This window comes from Phycodurus eques, chromosome 5 (assembly GCF_024500275.1).
Source record: "Phycodurus eques isolate BA_2022a chromosome 5, UOR_Pequ_1.1, whole genome shotgun sequence".
Classification (NCBI taxonomy): Eukaryota; Metazoa; Chordata; class Actinopteri; order Syngnathiformes; family Syngnathidae; genus Phycodurus; species Phycodurus eques.
In genome coordinates this window covers 29,344,612-29,365,522 of record NC_084529.1, presented here as the reverse complement: position 1 = coordinate 29,365,522, position 20,911 = coordinate 29,344,612, and the positions used below count along the sequence as shown (strand labels likewise).

The 20,911-nt window shown below is 41.6% G+C and overlaps 1 protein-coding gene across 2 annotated transcripts in view; it reads left to right on the top strand.

Moving 5' to 3' along the window:
- Positions 1-20,911, top strand: part of cep152 (centrosomal protein 152) — a 25,895-nt gene extending 4,984 nt beyond the window's left edge. Inside the window, exons 4-28 of one of the 2 annotated variants that reach the window (XM_061676135.1) lie at positions 461-521; positions 625-771; positions 2,055-2,199; positions 2,410-2,550; positions 3,322-3,461; positions 3,646-3,846; positions 4,412-4,559; positions 4,647-4,738; positions 5,901-6,064; positions 6,173-6,374; positions 6,447-6,551; positions 6,642-6,772; positions 6,849-6,977; positions 7,055-7,190; positions 7,836-8,015; positions 8,092-8,352; positions 8,453-8,584; positions 10,238-10,879; positions 11,038-11,113; positions 11,211-11,378; positions 11,450-11,534; positions 15,824-15,906; positions 18,326-18,482; positions 19,744-19,847; positions 19,915-20,911. In XM_061676135.1, coding sequence (XP_061532119.1) covers positions 461-521; positions 625-771; positions 2,055-2,199; positions 2,410-2,550; positions 3,322-3,461; positions 3,646-3,846; positions 4,412-4,559; positions 4,647-4,738; positions 5,901-6,064; positions 6,173-6,374; positions 6,447-6,551; positions 6,642-6,772; positions 6,849-6,977; positions 7,055-7,190; positions 7,836-8,015; positions 8,092-8,352; positions 8,453-8,584; positions 10,238-10,879; positions 11,038-11,113; positions 11,211-11,378; positions 11,450-11,534; positions 15,824-15,906; positions 18,326-18,482; positions 19,744-19,847; positions 19,915-20,624 — 4,540 coding nt within the window. In that variant the 3' untranslated portion in view covers positions 20,625-20,911. Of the gene's footprint in view, positions 1-460; positions 522-624; positions 772-2,054; positions 2,200-2,409; positions 2,551-3,321; positions 3,462-3,645; positions 3,847-4,411; positions 4,560-4,646; positions 4,739-5,900; positions 6,065-6,139; positions 6,375-6,446; positions 6,552-6,641; positions 6,773-6,848; positions 6,978-7,054; positions 7,191-7,835; positions 8,016-8,091; positions 8,353-8,452; positions 8,585-10,237; positions 10,880-11,037; positions 11,114-11,210; positions 11,379-11,449; positions 11,535-15,823; positions 15,907-18,325; positions 18,483-19,743; positions 19,848-19,914 lie in introns of both variants that reach the window. The other variant, XM_061676133.1, reaches the window with a different exon arrangement.

Below are 20,911 nucleotides of genomic sequence, written 5' to 3'. Positions count from 1 at the left end.
GTATAATTACAGATTGATTAAAAACAAAATACTCGTGTTAGGAATGTGCTAATGACTATACAAGTACTACAGTATAACAGGATATGGAAAGAAATGGTTTTAACTTAACGTCTGGCTGGACCTGCTCAATTTTACAGTACATTTAAATGGAGCTAGACTTCACATAAATAACTCTGTATACTGCTGTGCTCTGTTGAGCATAGTTTATTTTCTACTGAAGCTATTATAAACTGTCCCAAAAATACAAAGCGGGGAAAAGAAAAATGGGTGCTGGTTTTCACGTCACAAGTATTCTATCCTATATTTCTTTTTCACACAGCAATATACCGGTATATTGCAGGGTTACAAAAAATTTCAATGTCATTTTTTCCCCCCCCATCATCATGCATACCCATCCCTTGTTCTTAATAGGTAGATAAGTAGATTTGTATAATTATATTTTTTTGGTGTGTCTATACAGCCCACAGTCCAAATGGGCTCGTCAGCAGTCGGAACATCCCAGGCCAACTTCTAATGAGCAGGCATGTTTTTTTTGGTGTTTTTTTTTTTTAAAATAAAAACTACCTGGCAGAGCTTTTTTGTTTTTATTTCAAAAGAAAAATATCTACTGTTGTCCCTTTAAAGAGCTATGAAGCGGACTACGATCAACAACCACATGGTTTTGCTTCTGAGGATGGAGGAGTTCAGATCAATGGTCACCAGCGTCCTGCTCAAACTCAACCTCCGGATCACATGTGGAACCAGCAGTCACAAGATTGGCAGTTCACCCAGGTAGACTACACACACAAAAATCTACAGAGGCCAATGATTTTTTCCCCAGATGAGCCAAGGAGTCTAAGCCACTTCCTCATGCTAATAACATTGTAAATTATAATGGAGAAGATGCCATCCCTCAGTATTGGGCAGTGCATGATACAAGTATGTCAAACTACAAAAAAAATCAGCAAGAAGCACATAACTGGCCCACACATCCTTCGGGGACGCTAGTTTTGATGTTATTGGTGTGATTTGCCTCCCAAACAGTGGGAGGAAAACGTATGTGAACCCTTTGTAATTACATTTCTGTATAAATTGGTCTTCATCTAAATCACAAGAATAAACAAACCGGGTCTGCTAAAATTAATACCACATAATTTAGTATATAATTTTATTTAATCATTTGTTGACCCTCCTTTAGCAGCAATAATCTCAACCAAATGTTTCCTGTAGTTGGAGATCAGACGTGCACAACCATCAGGATGAATTTCGGACCATTCCTCTTTATAAAACTTGTGCAGTTCAGCAACATTTCTAGGATGTCTGGTGTTAATGGCTCTCTTGAGGTCATGCCACAGCATCTTGAGATGCTGAGATGTCTCTTTCCCTGAAACTCAACTTAAATAGCACAAATCGAACATTTGGAACAGTGTGGGCAGTAGTGTTTTACTTTAGTATTCAATTGTTGTTTTCATCAATGTATTTCTTATAAAGTATTTTAGAGGCATTTGTCGTGCTCAGTCTATGTTTTTAGAAAAATCCCAAACTGTCCTTGGGATGCTGTGGCATGACCTCAAGAGAGCTATTCACGGCAGACATCTGAGGAATCTTGCAGAACTGCAACAGTTTTGTAAAGAGGAATGCTCCAAAATCCATCCTGAACGTTGTGCACATCTGGTCTACAACTACTGGAAACGTTTGGCCGTTATTGCTGCCAAAGGGTTCACTTACTTTTTCCTCCCTGTCCTGTGAATGTTTATTTTCTATATTATATCATATTTTCTAAAATATGAAAGCATATTTTTTGTGTCGTATTAGTTTAAGAAAACAGTTTGTTTATTCTTGTGATTTAGATGATTTTTATTTTAAAAGCAATTTATACAGAAATCTAAAAGATTCCAAAGTGTTCACATACTTTTTCCTCCCACTGTCCATACCCCAAATAAGAATTGCCTATTTTAAAGTACAATAAAAAGGATTGATTTAACAAAAAATAATAATTACAGTGGGATGAAAAGATACAGACGGACTCTTAATGTAAACACACGGTTTGCTGTTTGCTTCTTTTGAATCTAAAGTCTGGAGCAGTGGAGCGACATGTGGATGACTACACAGCCAACTACAATCCTCATGTTCCTCCGCGTCAGATGTTGAGCTCGCAGACGACAGACCAAGATCGTCCATTTGATCAACTACAGAGAGTATTCCTTGACTCAACACAACGTAAGTCTCCCAATGTTACCTGACCATATCCTCAGATTTGCAATGTGCTTCACTCTCTATTGCAACTGTTTTTAATTCCCAACTGAGGTGTTACGCTTTTAGTCAAGGATACAGAGGCAGAGCGTTGATCCCCTTTAGGTTGGGTTGTTTACAGGCTTTCAACACCGTTTGAGGTTTCAATGACTGAAGTGACTTTCTGCTGTCTTTTAGAAACTGCTGAGAAGGAGCAGCTTGCCCAACTGCAGATCTTAAACAAGGCTCATCAAAGGCAAATCGAGGACTTGGAGAAAAAGCTGGAGGATTCGAAGCGCAAAAGCAGATTCCTTGAGCACCAGCTTGCAGTTGTCAAGGGTATTTTGTCTTTTCAGTCTTTACTTTGAAAATTGATGTTTGAATTTGATATTATGCTATTCTTGGCAACATGAATAGTGACTGGCATCTTTGGGCAATTTTCTAACAATTATGGAATGAACACTTCTAATGCCTCTAAAATCCTCCATAACAAATATATTGACGAAAAACAATGAATTACTAAAGTAAATGACCTGTTCTACAGCCCACACTGATCTACTCTTGTTTTCCCCCCCCCCCCTCCATCCCCCATTTGTGCTACTTAAGTGGAGTTTTAAGGCCATAGACACCATTTCTGTCACAATGTCACAGTAACTATTATTGAATATATTTAATTGAAACCTGTCTGCCAGTTGGAGAAAGGGTCCCTGAGTAATCGCCCCCACTCAAAAAACAAACAAACAAAAACTCTATTTCCTTGGAACCCATCATCCAATTTTCAAAATCCGTGCTATGTTGTACTCAGCTGGAAGTGGCCATCCCCCCAGACTTGGCATTTTGTCAGACTGTCATTTTTAGGAAATCTTGTCATGTTGGAATTGGCCTCTAATATGAAGCCAGTAGAAATGGTAACACTGTTCTTCATCACCTTTTATGTTTTCGCCCCGAGAAGAGGAAACAACTTAAACTTGATATTACATGGACTAAAACAAGGGTGTTTTTTTTTTTAATCTTCATATCTTCCCCATCTGATGGCTAAGATGCAGCTCACTGTCTGCAGATGCTGTAGGGCACTACGCTATGATTAAGTCTTGATTTATTTATGCTTAGATGAGAAAAATGGCTTTGCTGTGAGTCTTAAGGAGTCAAGTCGACACCAAGAAGAAGCCAAAGAGCGTGAGGTTAAATTGCAAAGCAAAGTGAAGGTGCTGGAGCAGCAAATACAGACCTTGATTGCGAGAGACCAGGAGGTAAGCAGTATGAGCTCTCAGTAGTACGTGTCTTTCAGCTGTGTTGTTCAGTTTAAGAGAGAGTTACTGTTAATAAAGCTGCAACCAGTCACAATAAATTCTGTTTGAGTTTGTATAGCTTGATGCGGTGACATATTTTACTACATTGTCAGAAATCTTTGATCTGAAGTTTTAATGATTTCAGAACACAAAGAAGCAGAGGGTGGCCGAGGCCGCTGTTGACAGTATGAAGCAGCAGATGTTGGAGCTGTGTCATTCGGACACTCTGTCCAAAGCACGTGAGCAGCACGACAGAGATGTTACGGTCATCAAGGAGCAGCATCAGGCCGCATTCTTAGTCTTACAGCAGCAGCTTGACGCGAGATCGCAAGCTCTGGATGAACAGGTTTGGGTTTTCTCTCTTTCAAATGGACAAGAGTCTCTCTTTATCTACTTTCTATGTTTTTGTTCTAATGGAAGCCCTTTTTTCAGTAGTCCAAATAAACTGCACTTATTGAACACCAAAAGATATCAGAGCCTACTTGCAATGCGATGAATACAAAAAGAATATCATCCATATTGTTTTGGTTCACTAAAATGGAAATGGAGGAAAATATAGAAGCAGAGGCAATACCATCTGGATTTTGGTCTTCACGGAAGACTTTCTTTGTTGCCTATGCAGAAAAGCGTTTATGAGGTCCAGGCGAACTGAGGGTGTAGCCCAAACTCTAAAAATTAATAAATTGATTTTGTTCAATGTCTGTCTTAATTTTTTTCTCCATATTGTTTATTTCCTGAGTTCTGGCTTGAGGAAACTATCTTGCATATACTAATAAATACAATGTGCGGTTTGGTGCTATCCAGTGAAAAAGGATGCATTTCTAATGTCTTCATAATTATCTTTAGACTGATTGCTTTAATATGGTTTATCCAATAATGTACCTGCTCTTCTCGTCATGACATACTTTCAGATGGATACTAGTCAGAGGTTCCGCGAGCAGGTAAAACAGTTGGAGCGGCAAAGAGAAGAAGAGCAACTAGACCGAGGCAGAGTGGTCAATGCTCTCACTCAGCGTCTGGAGGAGATTCAGCAGCAATGTGCCAAGCTGCTAGAAACTAGTGAGCCAAAACAAAGTTGTCATACGTATGAACAGCGTTCGCCAAGCTTTTTCTTTTTCTTTACTGTGAGTTTTGTTTATTCTCCAGGTTCTGTGCAGGAAATGAATAAAATCCAGATCAAACTACAGCAGGCTCAAACAGCCAAGGTTCTAAATGAAGATATGAACAGAGTCTTACAGGTTTGCCATTCAGTTTTATCACTTTAAGAGAAGCACTTAATCATGTCTCTACAGTGTCCGAAATATCTGGTATCGCATCGCCAAATGCAATGCAAAATGAGGCCTTTTGGCGATGCATTCCTCAATTTCCATCTCTACAATATGCAAAGCATGTTATAAAAGTTTACAACCCTAGCTAAAACCTTTTTCTGAGTTTTCAGCCTCCCTTAAAACAAAGATTGAACCCTTTTGTTTCTCGTAACTCGATAAGCGCGTGGATTGATAACAGAAATTAAAACTGCGTGGCAGGCAGAGGTAAACAGAAGGGCGAGCGCTGATTGGTGCAGAGCTGTCAAATGTCAGGGAACGTCCACAGTTTGTTCTGGAAATCGCTCAACGCTGACACATTCAAGCCGTAAAAGTGAGTACAAATTTCTTAAATTAATTCGATGAGATAAACACTGTGTTGTAAAAACAAGCACGTCCACATTGAACAGTTGCCCAACCACCCTGCTTTCGGGGTACTACTGCCGTTGATTGCTTGGTGCATGCTATTTTATTATGCTACCGAGCCTCAGTGGCAAAAGCTCTCATTGTGTCTGGTGTCAACGCATTATGAATCACTCATCTTCGCCTCAATAGCACTGTGTTGTTATCACCAAGGGAGGTTCAGGGGAAAGAACATTAACTAGCACTGTCATGGAGAGATATCATCTAAGAGCGCGGTAACCAACAGTTCTTTTCCCAAACATCCCCCCCCCCCCCCCCCCCTCGCTTTCTGTACACGCGTCATGTTACCTTCACAGCCCCCTGGACAATCGGAAACTACAGACTCATGAACAATATGCAGGGTGCTACAATAGGATTTCTGCTTTCCCACAAGGCGCGAGTGATCTTTTATACACATAATTACTTGTTCAAAACGTCAAAATATGCCTCTGTATAGGGAGTTAAGTGTTTTAAAATTTGGGGTGGAAAAGCATAAAATTACACAGTGATTTAGTACTTAGAACTTTTATTCAAATTATTGCCCAAAACAGGGTTTCGAAAAATTGATAAACAAAAATATTTTTTCCATAGCAATAAAAGCTTTTCAACATGTTATTATTATCTATAGTATTTTGGACCTTGTCCCTATGTTCATGTTTCTTAAAACATTTTTTTTTTTTTTTTTACCCTGAAGGAGGATCTTGCCGACTTGAAGGAGCAGATTATGCTATATGAATCTGCTTTAAAGCATGGCGTTATTGCATTGAAGGCGAACGGTGACTGCGAGAACCAACTTTCTGATTCCTGTTTGGCATTAGGCTTGAAGAAAACCACCTTTAAAAATGGTTCTCTCCACAGGTACTCGCCCATAGTCATTCTCAGCATTGGTCCTCATCCTGTTTGTTTTTGAAAATTAAATATACACTCAAATAGTTCTCTCATACCTTTCTTCCTCTGCATGATCAGCATGGCTTTAGCCAACCTGTCAGACTCAAAGCTGCCTGAGGATGAAGCTTTGCGACAGCTAAAAGTGGAGATGCAGCGTTGCTTGGGGTGTTTAAAGGCAAAGCGGCAGAAGTTCAGTCATTTGCAGGAGGAACTGCAAAAGAGTTGCGCCCAAGTGAAGGAGCTGCAGACCCAATTAGATGAAGCGAAGCTCAGCTTATCGGTGAGACCTGTGATTAAAATCTTCGCGCTGAAATGAATGATTCAAGTTTCAAAAAAGCATGCATGTCCATAGGTTAGACAGTCCAGCCAGATACAACATCAAAACTGGACTGGAGAGGACCAGAATGAGTTAGTGAAACTAAAGGAAGACAAAAAATGCTTGCAGGATCAAGTGGAGGTTGGTTGTCAACAATTTTTCAAATGTTGTGGTTGTGTTTGTTCCATCAAGATAAAGAGGTTTGTTGCTCTTCTTGTTTTCATACTCTAGGTGCAAGAAAAGAAAATTATAGAGCTGCAGCAGAGTGAGGAGAAACTCCGATCTGCTAACTTGGAGGTCCGCATCAAAATGGGAGCGATGATCAAGGAGTTTGACCAAGAGAGGCAGGAGGCTGTCGAGCGGTAAGACACAAAGGAGGAAATGAAGTGTTTACTCTTTTTGAATCTATTCATTAATAGTGTCTCTTTCTTAATGGAGATCTGAGCGGATTCATCAGCAGCATTGGGATGATGTGGTGAACAGAGTCAGGTCAGAGCTGACAGTGGAACATAAGGCTCAGGTGGAATATTTGACTGCACAACACGAGCAAGACTCCCAACATCTAAAGTACGTGCCCATGGTGTCACTTTAAGGTTTGTACTGTTTTGAAAAGTGGAACTCACTCAGCTTTGTTTCCTGCCCAGCACTCAGCTATCTGAAATTAATGACAAGCTGTTGGATGTGCAAGAGTGTTACATCTCTCTCTGCAAGGAAAAGGATCTGCTGGAGGAAAAAGTCCAAAATAGAGAGAGGGAAAATGCACAGAGGACAGGAAAAGAGGTATACCCTGTCATATAGCTTAACAAAATGTGTTGCTCCCTTATGTTATGGCCCTTCTCAGGGTGTCCAGGACATAACATGAATACATGACATTTGTCACTGGGAAAGTAATCAAATTTAACACCAGTATTAATGAAACAAAAATGCAATTGTTTACCTTCCTCGCTAACATAGACAAGAGAAAAAGCTCAAACAAAAATGGCAGTTCACACCGACTTCAGAAAGCACATGGTATACAAGCATTTCTGCGTGTGTGACCTTTGGAAAGAGATGGGGGTTCCCCTGCTTTTATGTTATGTCATGAGCACCCCTATACATGATATTGAATGATTGGTAAAATATATGCTTATACTCATGACTCCCTTTTTAAATGTAGTTTTAAATAATGACAGGCAAGACAGCAATAGATACAATGGATTTGTGCACCACAATTAAATTAACTTAAAGCTAAAATGAAATGATGTACAGTGTTGTATTTGATTCTATGCAGGCACAATACTGATGCTAAATCAAAGGGTTAAATGAAATCTGTTTCACTAAAAATTAACAAATGCATGACATTTTACACTGTATATGTGTATGTATATATATATATATATATATATATATATATAAAATTTCTCTAATACACTTGTTTATCAACAGAAAAGAGAGGAGAACAGTACAAATGTAGAGAACCTAAGGGCTGAACTCATGGCACAACATCAGGCCTCCATAACCCAGGTCAAGGCTCTCTGGTCCAGGGAGAAGGAGGCTGAGATCCAGCAGCAGGTGAACTCTCAAGTAGCTTTGGCCAAGGCTGCTTGGGAGGAAGAGCACCATCAGGTATGACTAACTACCTTTGTCAGATCCCTAATAGCAAGTAGTACACACCCGTTTTTTGGGTTCTGATTCTGTGCAGAAGGAGATGATCTGGACTCTGAGATTGGAGGAAGCCAGGCGAGAAAAACACTCAAAGACCTCTGACAGAACCTGCCAGACAGAGGAGGTGGATGCTAATGGTTTGATGATTACTGTTGAGGATTTGAACTCCAGGCTCTGTGCCCAGAGACAGCAGCTACAAGTGGAAGCTGAAAAAGTCAAACATCAAGCAGTAGAGGAAGCCAAGAAACAAGTCCAGAAAGATACTCAAGACAAACATCTAGAGGACTTGGCCAATAAGGTTGGTAATTATACAGTGTCAGTACTAAGGATTGTGAAAACAATTCATGAATGCGTGACAATGCACAATCTAGAAGTAAATGGAAATGTGCTTGTTACAGGTTGAAGGGGCAGTGACCAGGACCTATAACCGCTGGATTGAGGATTTGACTTCATTACCGGAATACCAAGCCTCTCTGCAAAGAGAGAAGGAGAACTGGGAAGAGCTACAAAAAGAATACATGGAACAAAAGGTAAAACACATTTGAATAACCAACAACAACAACATGTTAATAATATGACCACTATCGGTATGCATTTTGTTTATAGTCAAAAGTGTACTACTATTCAAAAGGTTTGGAGCCACTGTCAATAGCATGAGAAAGGCTGTCTAAACAGTTATATAATAATACATCGGATTATGTATTCAGGATATTTATTCAAATTTCCACAGGGTCCGACATTAACCGACCCAAATGGCGCTATCTCGGGCCACCGTGTACCTTACAGACACTGGCCCGACTGGGACAGTATAAATTTAATAAATACATAAGATGAAATCAACACATTCTTGTTTTTAAAAAAACAATCAGCCATCCTCCCTGCTTTCCGCTGTTCGGTTTCTATCTGGGAATGCCCTGTACTATTTTGCTCTACACCAGCTAGCTACACGCTTCAGCTAGATGCCTAGCTTGACTAAACACAGTGTAAAGCCGCTCCTCTAACACTAATCATTGCCTCCATGTCTGCGAATAACTTCTGACGGGTATCCTTATCGCGAAGGGATAGTATGGTGTAATTAACAGGAGAAGACGGCGAAGCCATGTTAACTGCTAAACTATCGTGACATGTCGTCTCGAAACACGTGAATTAAGTGCTTGGGTGATACAGTACACTTTTCACAGACGTCAGGCTGGAACCGCATTACAGCGGAGAGTAACCAATTTTAAACATCAAATTGGCAGGCAAATTAATAAGTGTCTGGAGAGAAAATAATACACAGCCACACAGTTCACATCTGATTTAGACATTTGAATTTAGATTTTTGCACAGATCTGCACAATGTTTTCAAAATGACATATCTACATTATATCAATTTAGCTTTGCTAAAGGACCATACAACACATTCGGAAATACTTGATATATGTACCATTACAATGAAGGGATTCAATTTATACCGGGAATTTTCTGTAAATAAAACCGTCCCTTCATGATTGTCATATTAGAATTGCCAAGACATCATATTGAATAAACCAAACATCAAAACAGAAACAAAAAATTAAGCTGTCAATATTTCAGAGCTATTCAAAGAAGGTGCTCCACCTCACCCACAACCCTGAAAAGGACAATGATGGGTGGATATTATTATGTTATGTTCTAAATCCAGGGCAGCTCGGTGCATGAGTGCTTTGACTCTCTGCTTTAGCCCTCCTGTGTGGAGTTGGCATGTTCTCCCCATGCTTGCGTGGGATTCCTCTCCGGCTTCTTCCCACATTCCAAACAATCTTTTAAAATTGTCTTTTGTCTGTATGTGCTCTGCAATTGTCTGTAAACTAGTGTACCCTTCCTCTCCAAAGTCAGCTGGGATAGGCCTGTTGCGCAGGACTAACCTTTAATATTATCAGCAGTTGAGCAAGTAAATGGCCCTCAGCTACCACTTAAGGGAATCCAGTTTTCAAGTGTGATAGTCAAAATAGTTTTTCTACTACTTTTTCCATTGTTGTACTTCTTTGAGAAAATGTTCCTCACTCTTCTGATTGGCTCAAATGGCCTCATAATTTTGTATTTTAGCAGCATAAACTACTTCCCAGACTGTGAATACCTATAATATGGGAAGAGATTTGTTTTGAACTCTAGAAAAAAAAGTTTAAAAAAAATACTTCTGCCGCTTGTTGAAAATGTGCCAGGTAACCCAGGCTCTGAGGGCAGCAGAGGAGCAGTGGCAAAAGCAGCAGAAAGAACAGCAACAGGGTGAAATCTGCGGGACGGCTGAGGAGCTCCAAGGGAAGTTAGTGACTCTCCAGTGTCAATTGGAGGAGTTAAGGAGGGAGCAAGCTGCTCTGCTGAAAGCTGAACTAGCTGGAGCTAGAGCAGCCTGGAAAAGAGACAAGCAGCAAGAGATGTCTGTTGTACAAACTCGCAGTGACCAAATGTACCAAACCAAACTACAGGAGCAGCAAAAGAAGCTGGAGTTGGCTTTGCTGCAGGCCAGAGAGGAGACTGACCTCCAAAAGAAGGAGCTGCTCCTGCAAATGGAGGCCCAGCATCAGCAGACCATGAGGGCTAGAGAGGACGAGTGGAGATGTCAGCGGGCTGAGAAGGAACACGCCCAGAGACGACAGATGAGGGAAGATTTCCTTGCGGAACTTCAAAGTGGCCTTGCGGAGGTTCAGACGCACCTTCTCGGGAGTTCCTGGACTGTTCAGCAGAGCGTCGAAGCGAGCGAGCGAGACCGAATGTCAGAAGGCGACATAACGCACGTGATTCAAAGTTGCTGCATAGAAATTGTTGAGAGAGCGGTGTCACAGGCCAAGAAGGATTGGAAGAAAGTATGTTTCTGTCTGTTAATAATCATGCATTCCTTCACTTTTCCACCAAGAGTTAAGTTATCTTATCCTGCATTGATTGAAACATAAAAATGATATGAATGAGCTGCTTTACCATTAGGGGTTTTCTTTTTTCTTTTTTTTCTTTTCTTTCCCCACAGATAAGTGAGGCTCAGCTGAGCTGCGTGTTACGAGAAACACAAGAACAGCATGAAAGAGAAATCAACAAAATGCAAAGTAGGAAATCCCTCATTGGTTTTTCAGTGGATTGAAAGTGAAATATTTCTACAATAAAACATTTGCAGTACGTGGCACGATACTCTACCCTGTCTAGACTCTTTGGCACAGATGGGAGGGCAGGCCTGCAGCAGGAAGGAGTGCGCAGAAACCACCAGTAAGATGCAGAAAAAAAAACAGGAGCTACAGAAGCACTTGGAGAAAGCTTGCCGTCAGTTCCAGCACAGCGTCTGGGAACACAAAACGACCATGCAGAAACTCAAAGGTAATGTTTCACAAAACGACATTGAATTATATCCCGATGTTTGTTGTGTTAATCAACACTCTTTATCATAGATGAACATGAGAGCAGATTACAAAAGGCAAAGGAGGAACATCTGCGACAACTGGAGGAAGTGAAGCAAAACAACGAAGCTGCTGGGTTTGTGATGATTTTAGTGGTTATTGCCACAGTACTGTATATACTGTACACAAATAATGCATGCCAATATTATAATGGCAAATATTTCAGTACTGCATCGAACAACCTTTAATTTAATTAAGACTGTAAGACTACTTGTTGACGGAGAATATATCTTCTTGAGCATTTGTTTTGACAGTAGACTATAGACACATTAAAAAAACAAGACCCTGTATTTTCATGAATCCATCCGATTGGTTTGTGAGAATTTTCTCACTCTCTGGACACTTCATAGGTACATCTGTGCCATGTGAGAGATTCAATACAAGAGCTGTATAAGCCACTAACTCTGTCAGTGAGATATTCATTTAGCAATGTTTATTGTGATTGTGGTTTGTATCATACAGCAAAGATGTAATAGCATGATTACCTGCATTGAATGATTAATTCTACACCACAGTACCACAGCAAGCTACACCTACAATAATAGACTTATCTGTACATTCATGAACATACAGTATACAGGCACGTGGAGAGAGAGAGAGAGAGAGAGAGAGAGAGAGAGAGACCCCTAGTGGTGCTCCAGCAATTAGCCCTTTTGCCCTGGATGAGAAAAGTGCCCTCATGCCTGGAGCCTTTTTTTTTTTTTTTTTTTTTTTCTCCATTCATCAATTTAAAAAAAACTCTCTGTCATCAATTTCCCCCCAAATTATTGGGATATCTGTTTTGGATAACATTTATTTGACTTCCTGAGAGACTTAATAGTAGTAATGCCTTTGACTTATGTATATAGCATTTTTCAAGGAATTCAAAGATTCTTTACAATTGCATGCATTATTCATTCACTCCACAGTCACATCGTGGTGGTGGTAAGCTACTAGTGTAGCCACAGCTGCCCCTGGGGCAGTCTAATAGAAGCGTGATCATTCTGCGCCTACGGCCCGTCCGACAAACATCCAACCACATTCATTTGTAGACTGTGGATTAAGTGTCTTACCCAGGGACACAACAACAACATGCACTCGGGCATTGATACGAACCAGTGACCCTCCAGTTGCAGGGAGTACACTGACCCTCTGCAGGACGCCACCCTACTTGCTCTTGCATGCACACTGTTCCTACTGCGAATCAGAACCACAGGTGAACCGTTAGGAAGGACTGTGCAATGCCACAATACTCCACAAAAAAATGTTAGACCATTACGTGGCTACGGAACCAACGTTTCCTAAACGCACCCAAAAAACGGAAGGGGAGGTCAGACAACACAAAAGTGTAGCCTATAGGTTTGTATAGTCTTGTCTTGCTGTTTACTAATAAGTTGTCATGTTAATGAACAGAGAACATACAGGCTAGCTGCAGCAGACAGACAGAGGCAGATCGTTTAAAGACAGTTTTGCAAATTAAACAAGCTCACCAGTTGTATTTCATTTAAAATCTCAATTATTTTGATGTGAAAGCATGAAGATAGAAAAAAAAAAAAAAGCATGAGCACAAAAACAATTTGCAGTAGAATGTCCGTGTTTTATCATTGCCACATCCTGGCCAAAAGTCACATGTACTCAAGGTGATATTGTATTGCAAGTAGTTATACTTAAACATTTGAAGTTTACAAGTATTTTTGGAAACTATATTGGTGGTGTCAAACATGCGGCCCGTGGAACAAAAACGTCCCACTGGGGCACAGCTATCAAACTGGTGGCCCGGGGGCCACATTCGGCCCGCCACATCATTTTATGTGGCTCGCGAAACCAAATCATGTGCATCCACTTCATGTTTCTTGCGTAAATACCAAAATTGCAAATTGTCTTCACCTTTTAAAATTATTGCGATATTGCAACGGTGGCCGACTGGTTAGAGCGTCAGCCTCACAGTTCTGAGGACCCGGGTTCAATCCCCGGCCCCTCCTGTGTGGAGTTTGCATGTTCTTCCCGTGCCTGCGTGGGTTTTCTCCGGGCACTCCGGTTTCCTCCCACATCCCAAAAACATGCATTAATTGGAGACTCTAAATTGCCCGTAGGCATGACTGTGAGTGCAAATGGTTTCTATGTGCCCTGCGATTGGCTGGCAACCAGTTCAGGGTGTTCCCCGCCTCCTGCCCGATGACAGCTGGGATAGGCTCCAGCACGCCCGCGACCCTGGTGTGGAGAAGTGAATGGATGGATGGATGTGGTGGGGGGGACTAAGGATCATTTTAAAGTGCAATACTCTAGTTTTCAGTTCCAAATACTTGACTTTGTTTTGTGCCTTAGAATACAAACATTGTGACCAGTTAGTATGCACACGTGTAGATGACAAACTGAAGCCAAAATTTCTCAAGACATCTGAGGTTGTTTTGTAAAATAATAAAATTGCTTTGTTAAACTAGATAAGGTAACTGAGAACAGTTTCTCATTTACAGTTGTGCTCAACATTATTTGGACCCATAATGTTGAAGTACTAAATGTGGAATATCCCATGAAGAGATGAATCAAGTGAAACATTTTTCTATAGAGAACTTGTTTGATACAAAACAGCAAATGATAAACAATATTTTATGGAGAGATGAAAGAAAAATAGAGCTTTTTAGCGATGGACACAAACTGTGTGTTTACAGACGGCACAGTGAAGCTTTTAAGGAAAAGAACACCCTGCCAACATCAAGGATTTGTGGAGGGTCCATTATGCTGTGGGGTTGCTTTTCTGCATCTGGTACTGGAGGCCTTGACCGTATCACAGGCATCATGAAATCAGAAAATTATCAAGAGATTTTAGAGTGAAATGTCTGACCTATGGAAGAAAACTTGGTTTAAAGCGAATAACATGGGTCCTCCAGCAAGACATACATCCAAAGCGCACATCCACCTGAGAAGTGCCAAAAGCTTATAGATGGAGACGTTTGGAGGCTCTCAACACTGCCAAAGGGTGTGCAACCAAATATTAAAGAGGGGTGCCAATATTGCTGCACATTCTGTTTTGTTTTTTTCTTTTTTCATTGAAATTACAAGATGTAAATTGGGAGAAAAATTTTTTTCTTAAATTACTTTGGACCTCCAATGAAAATATTCTGATGATATACTATAAGTTTGGTGCATTTCCATATCTTAAGAAAATATATTATACAGGTTATACAAAAAATCAAGGGGTGCCAATAATGGTGAGCACGACTGTACAATGCCGACCTGGAGGCAAGTCTTACCCAAGGACATTTTGACAGCGGACAGTTGGAGCCGGGATTCGAACCACCAACCCTTCGGGCAGTAGACGACCATGTCTACCAACTGAAGATTTTCCTAATGTACTTGTTTTGCTTTAAAACAAAGGCAAAAACATATTATTATTATTATTATTATTATTAGATTAAGTATGGTATACATTCCGTGCTCTGGCCCCTTTGACATCAAATTGGGCTGTACTGCATTTGGCTACTGAAGTGCAATGAGTTTGACTCCCCTGCATAGTCTGTAGAGCAGCATACAAAAGAGTGATTGATCAATTGGAAAAGCTGTCAATTTGACTTCATTGGCATAATAGTATAGGCTCATTGTCAAGTTTGTTTGTATCACAGGGCTTCACTGGCCCACAGTTGACAAATATCGGCGGCCCTAATTGAACCCCCCCCCCCCCAAATTCATGATCATTATCTTTGGCTACCCAAATTTAGTTTATAATTTGAAATCAAAGGTTGGTCTTGAACTGTATGATAGTCTGATGAGGTTTATATACCAGTCTTTATATATAATTGAAGTATAAATCGAGTTATTTCCATGACTAACAATTGGATAAAGATTAAAGTAAATCCAAACAAAATAAAAATAAATACGTTTTTTGATCATTTGCATATACTGTACTCTCGTCCCTTCCTGTCAAAGTACTGTATACACTCATCTAATCATTAGGGAGCTGGCCGCTTTCAAACTTAGCCTAGCATTTGGCGCCTCCAGAGCAATATATGAGAATGTGAGCAACGCGTTTTCAGACCACAGCACAGGGTGGTTGCTGCGCGTGCAAATCACGCACGTTTTTTCAGCGGTAAAATGTCGCCCACCCCCGCGACTACCGAATGTCCTCCCTTCGGATGTGCTTTGGCGCCGACATTGATCTCCATTATTGTTGATAGGTGCCTCTTTTTTTGGGGGGGGGGGCTTGATCATCCGTCCCCGAAAGTCTCTCTGCACGTGCCTGAACATAGAGTATACAATACATATATTTGTGTGTTGTGATTAATCTTGTGAGATTATAGATGCACCATACCAAATCTTTGTGTTTTTACTCACGTGTGTGTGGTTTTACTTTTGTTTCAAGGAACTAAAGTCTTATGTTGTCCTTTTCAGGACTTTAAACCATCAACAAAATCTTAAAGAAGGCTTGGAAGAGATGCAGCAGCAGTACTTGATGACTGTTGAAGAAATCAAAGGTTGGTGAAGTATTGTTCCTCTGTGATCTGGCAGTGATGGTGCAAATAAATAAATGTGATTTTATTTTATTTATTTTTGTCCATGGGGAAATTAAGTCCGCCTTCCAAAATCTTACATATCAGAAAGACATTGCATACACCTTAAAACAGTGTTTCCCATCCTTAATTGAGCCAAGACAGAGGGACGTCCTGATATAACTTTTTCACTTCTGATCCAATATCAGTACAAATCATGCATACGTTTTACTTACTTTGTTGTATGGAATGTTACAAATGGCTTCAGTCAAGTTATATAATTCAAACACGGAACAATACTCAGCCACAGTAGGTATGCGAAAAACAGATTTAAAAAAAAAAAAAAAATTAAAAAATACAAGACCCTGAAAAATAATCTTAATATAATAAATACAAATTATACTTTAGATTTATATTGACTTCATTGTTAATCAAGTTTGCACAAGTGTGTACAGAATTCAATTTAGTTGCATTTGGTTCAGCGCAGCATTTGGAGTATAAATTTAAAGATGTAATTAATAAAAATGCATGAATGTAGTTTTTATACTTATGCAGCAGTAATTTAAAAATATATAAACAGTAAAATTTTGACAACTGCAGTAATGTACAGCATAATGTGTGAAGATGGATAGGAGCGGCGTCCTGAAGGGGCTTTGCTATTTAGCTCAGCTCTTAGTCCACCGTGACAGCGGTGCTTCCCCCTCCGGTCACACCAGCTCTGCTCGCTCCTCTGTTGGCTTCTGCTGTTAATGCCTGGTTCAGACTACAAGACAAATTTGTTCTTTCACGATAGTACTATGTCAGAATCTTGCCATATCTCGGTCAGCCACTGACAACCCGACACATTTATTACGATATCGCCGGATCCTGTCTTTTACGATCACTTGGCTTTATCTTGTCAAATCAAACAGGAGGCGGGACCAGAAAACATGTTACCGGTGCGTTATTAGGATTCCCACATAGTTTCTAGTCAGGACACGCCCACTGCTATATGATTGGCTCCTGCATCGGGTTAAGGGCAGGCTACGCAGATGTAACGAGATGAGCATCCCAAACATGCATCACATTTGTACGAAATAAAAACAAATAAGTTTGTTATGGTCTGCGATTGGCTGGCGACCAGTTCAAGGTGGACCCCCGCCTCTCGCCCGAAGATAGCCGGATAGGCTCCGGCACACCCGCGACCCTAGTGAGGAGATGCGGTAAAGAAAATGGATGGATGGAAGTTTGTTTGGTTAGGTTTAGGATGGGTTAAGGTTAGGGTTAGTGGGAAACATATTAACGCCGCCACACTTAAGTCACATCTTTTCTCATCTACAAGCAATTGGGCGTGTTCTACAGGTATACAACAGCCAATCATACTGCAGCGGCACGTGTCCTGGAGCCACTAATACAGGGAGTCTCCTGCCTAGAATTTATGTGGGAATCCTAATAATGCGTCGCCGTCGCTGGATATACCTGTTACGGTGGCGACAACAACAATGGACTGTGACAACGTGTGTTGGAAGAAAAACAACAAAAACAGGGTGAAAAGGTGTGGTGTCGTCACCAGGTGCTCAAGAGAAGGCGTTTTGGGCTGTCCGTTCAAGGAGCGCTTGAGGAATGTTCACGTACTTAACACGCCTCGAAAGCAGCCGACATAACTTTATGTAGCCAGCTATCGCTAGCAGCAACTTTTGCACGTAAACATGCCGGCGTTCTGTCGAATCATGCTGTTAAGCTTCTGTAAGCATTGGTTTGTGCGTGTGAATAAATGTTTGCAATGGCACGCAAGGTAGGCAATGCGCCAGTTGCTATATGCAATCCTATTGGTCAACGGCAATAGGGCATTTTCCAGCAACCAGCCCATGAACGCGCCATCAACAGTGTGTCAAGTGGCTCAATTTTACTCAGGACGTTGTGAATTGGTGGGGAGTATACTTCGAAGACCTCCTCAATTCCACGACCATGCCTTCCCTGAGGAAGCACAGTCTGGGTAGTCTGAGGCGGGCTCTCCTATCTCTGGATTTGAGGTCGCAAAGGTGGTTAAAAAGCTACTCAGTGGCAGGGCCCCGGGGTCGATAAGATGCGCCCAGCATTCCTAAAGGCTCTGGATGGTTGTGGGGCTGTCCTGGGTCACACGCCTCACAAATAATCATTTTCGGACAAATGACCTGTAAGTGAGCACCCCTTATGATATCTCACAGCACACCAGTGTGCCATGGCACCTTGGTTGGAAATTACTGCCTTACAAACAGCACCAGTTAAAATGAAAAATAGGTTTAACACTATTACCAAATACTGTAAGTGCTATCCTGTATGTGCTGCCTGTAATGGACTGGCGACCAGTCCAGGGTGTAGTCTGCCTTTTGCCCAAAGGCAGGTAGGATGTTCTCTACCCAGGGTGACCTTCTTTGTCTTGCAGGAAACATTTTGCGTTACGTCCACGAAAGCCACGAGCGAGCAGCTGAGCTGATCCGCACTGAGGTACAACGGGAGAGGCAGGACACTGCCCGAAAAATGCGACACTATTACCTGACCTGCCTGCAGCAATTGCTGGAGGACAGCGGGAAGACGACTGGGTAATACGCCAGGGTTGCCGTCAGTTTTCTTTGTTCAATCATTGCCCTTTAAGTTAGTTAGAGGTGGCAAAAGTACTCACACTCTGTACTTACTTATTCCAGTAGAAGTTAGGCCTGCGTGATATTTTGTTTGAGCATCATCATCGCGATGTATGGAATAGTCACATCGTAGGGTCTGCTGCGATGTTCGCGTACTGTAATACCTGTATACAGTGAGTCACCTGTAATATTAAGTGACCAGCAGTGGGGCCTGTTTGGACATGCTAGTAAGAGTAACACCTTGCATTCATTCATTTTCTGTACTGCTTGTCCTCAGAAGGGTCACGTGCTTGCTGGAGCCCCTCCCAGCTATCCTTGGGCGAGTGGTGGGGTACACTCTGAAACGGTCGCCAGCCAATCGCAGGGCACATAGAAACAAACAACCATTCGCACTCACATTCTCACCTACGGGCAATTTAGAGTCTTCAATTAACCTACCACGCATGTTTTGGGGATGTGGGAGGAAACCGGAGTACTCGGAGAAAGCCCACGCAGGCACAGGGAGAACATGCAAATTCCACACAGGCGAGGTCGGATTTGAACCCGGGTCCTCAGAGCTGTGAGGCAGATGTGCTAACCAGTTATACACCGTGCCGCCAAGCACCTTGCATGTTAGAGTAAATTATAAGGCTTCAACAACACATGGAGCAGCCCAGAGTGTTGTATACTTATTCCCTTGTATGAAAACTATAAATGAAGACATGGGCAATAATGTACACTTATTACGCTGCATTTCCTATTTCGCTCTTTAGAATGAAACTACTGTAGGCAGGCAAGCAGCAGCTGCGTGAGTGTGCAAGGTGTGTTCAGGGACACTGCACGCGTAAATGGGAGTGAATGTGTTCTTTTGTAATACTGTACATGCAAACTCCACACAGGCGGGGCCGGGGATTGAACCCCGGTCCTCAGAACTGTGAGGCAGACGCTCTAACCAGTGCCCCCCAAAAGTCCTGTATTTGTTGTAATTAATAATTGATTTAGGAAACACCATTCAAGCAAGAATGGGAAAAAAAAAATAGTGTATTATATATATATATATATATATATATATTATACTAACCCTAACCCATGTAACCCAGCACGGATTTGCACCTATTCAGGCGAACTGCATTGACGTCCTACAGTATGTGATCACGTTGCACAAATGGTTAAATTCGCGTTCGGTGTGAACGCAGCATTACTTCCTGCCACTGAATTGCGGCGGTCTTTGTATCTTCTGCAGGGCCGAAAAGAAAATAATGAATGCTGCCAGCAAGTTAGCGGCCATGGCTAAAGTACTGGAGACACCTGTAAAAAATAAATCTGGAGAGAATCCCAGTTTACCAAGTGAGTGTTCTGCTACACTTAATGGTTTTTGTTCCCTCACAATTCTAAAACTCTCTTGTTTTGACAGCTTGCATGACAGTTGTGTCCACCACTGGCCACTCTTTAGCGAGTAACACAGATTTTTTGAAGAACCCATCGACTCTTGACATCAGAATGGAGGATAGAACCCACAAGGAGAAGATGTTGGATATGGAGAGAAAAACAACTCTTGTGCGGACTAAACTTGCGAGCAAGCAGGACAGAGGTGCATGTGAGTCCTCAGCAGACGCACAACTCTACCCTCACAAAGTGACCTCTTCATGCCTTGCTCCTTTGAGGAGCAAGGGCAGGGAGGTATACCTGCAGGGAGGACAAGCAGACAACCACTTCCATGGGGACCCGCCAAACAAACCCTCTCTCACGCAGGAGGCTCCGGTCAGGGATGATAAACCTACCTGCTGGTACCTGACCAGCAGTGACTCAGACGACCTCCAGATCCCTCGACCGTCCTACTCGGAAAGGAAAGTAGAGTTGGCAAAGGCGTTCTCTGACTTGAGCGAGTTTGGTTGTCTCACCCCGGACGCATCTGACCTGACAGTTTATAATGACATAGCCCAGGAGACTAAGACTCGGACGCAAACCTTCGCTCCAAAAGCGAAGATGAGCACACACAGAGAACCCACGCCGGGCTCGGAGGAACAAAAGCAGCGTGGAGTGTGTACCGGGCCTCTGTTCTCGGAGTTGAGACAACATCAGCAGGACAGTGGCTTTGACAGCCCGTTGAATCAACCAAAATGACCGAGTTATGCTTGCTTTCATTGTGTACAAAAGGGCTAAGGTTCCACATTTCAGTCAAATTCAAATCCTTGTTTTTAGAAAGAGGGTTTTCATCCTCAAGTGTTTACATGTTTGTCTTGTTTTCCCGAAATGTTTCTACATTTCTAAAATTGCAGGTCAACTTTCAATAATTATGTATGTAAATATCTTATTCAATAAGAGAAAAGCAATGCTTTCTGTTTATCTACAATATTTTTCTATTACAGTGTTGTGCCTTTTCTATAAAATCTAGATTTGTGTGCTATGTT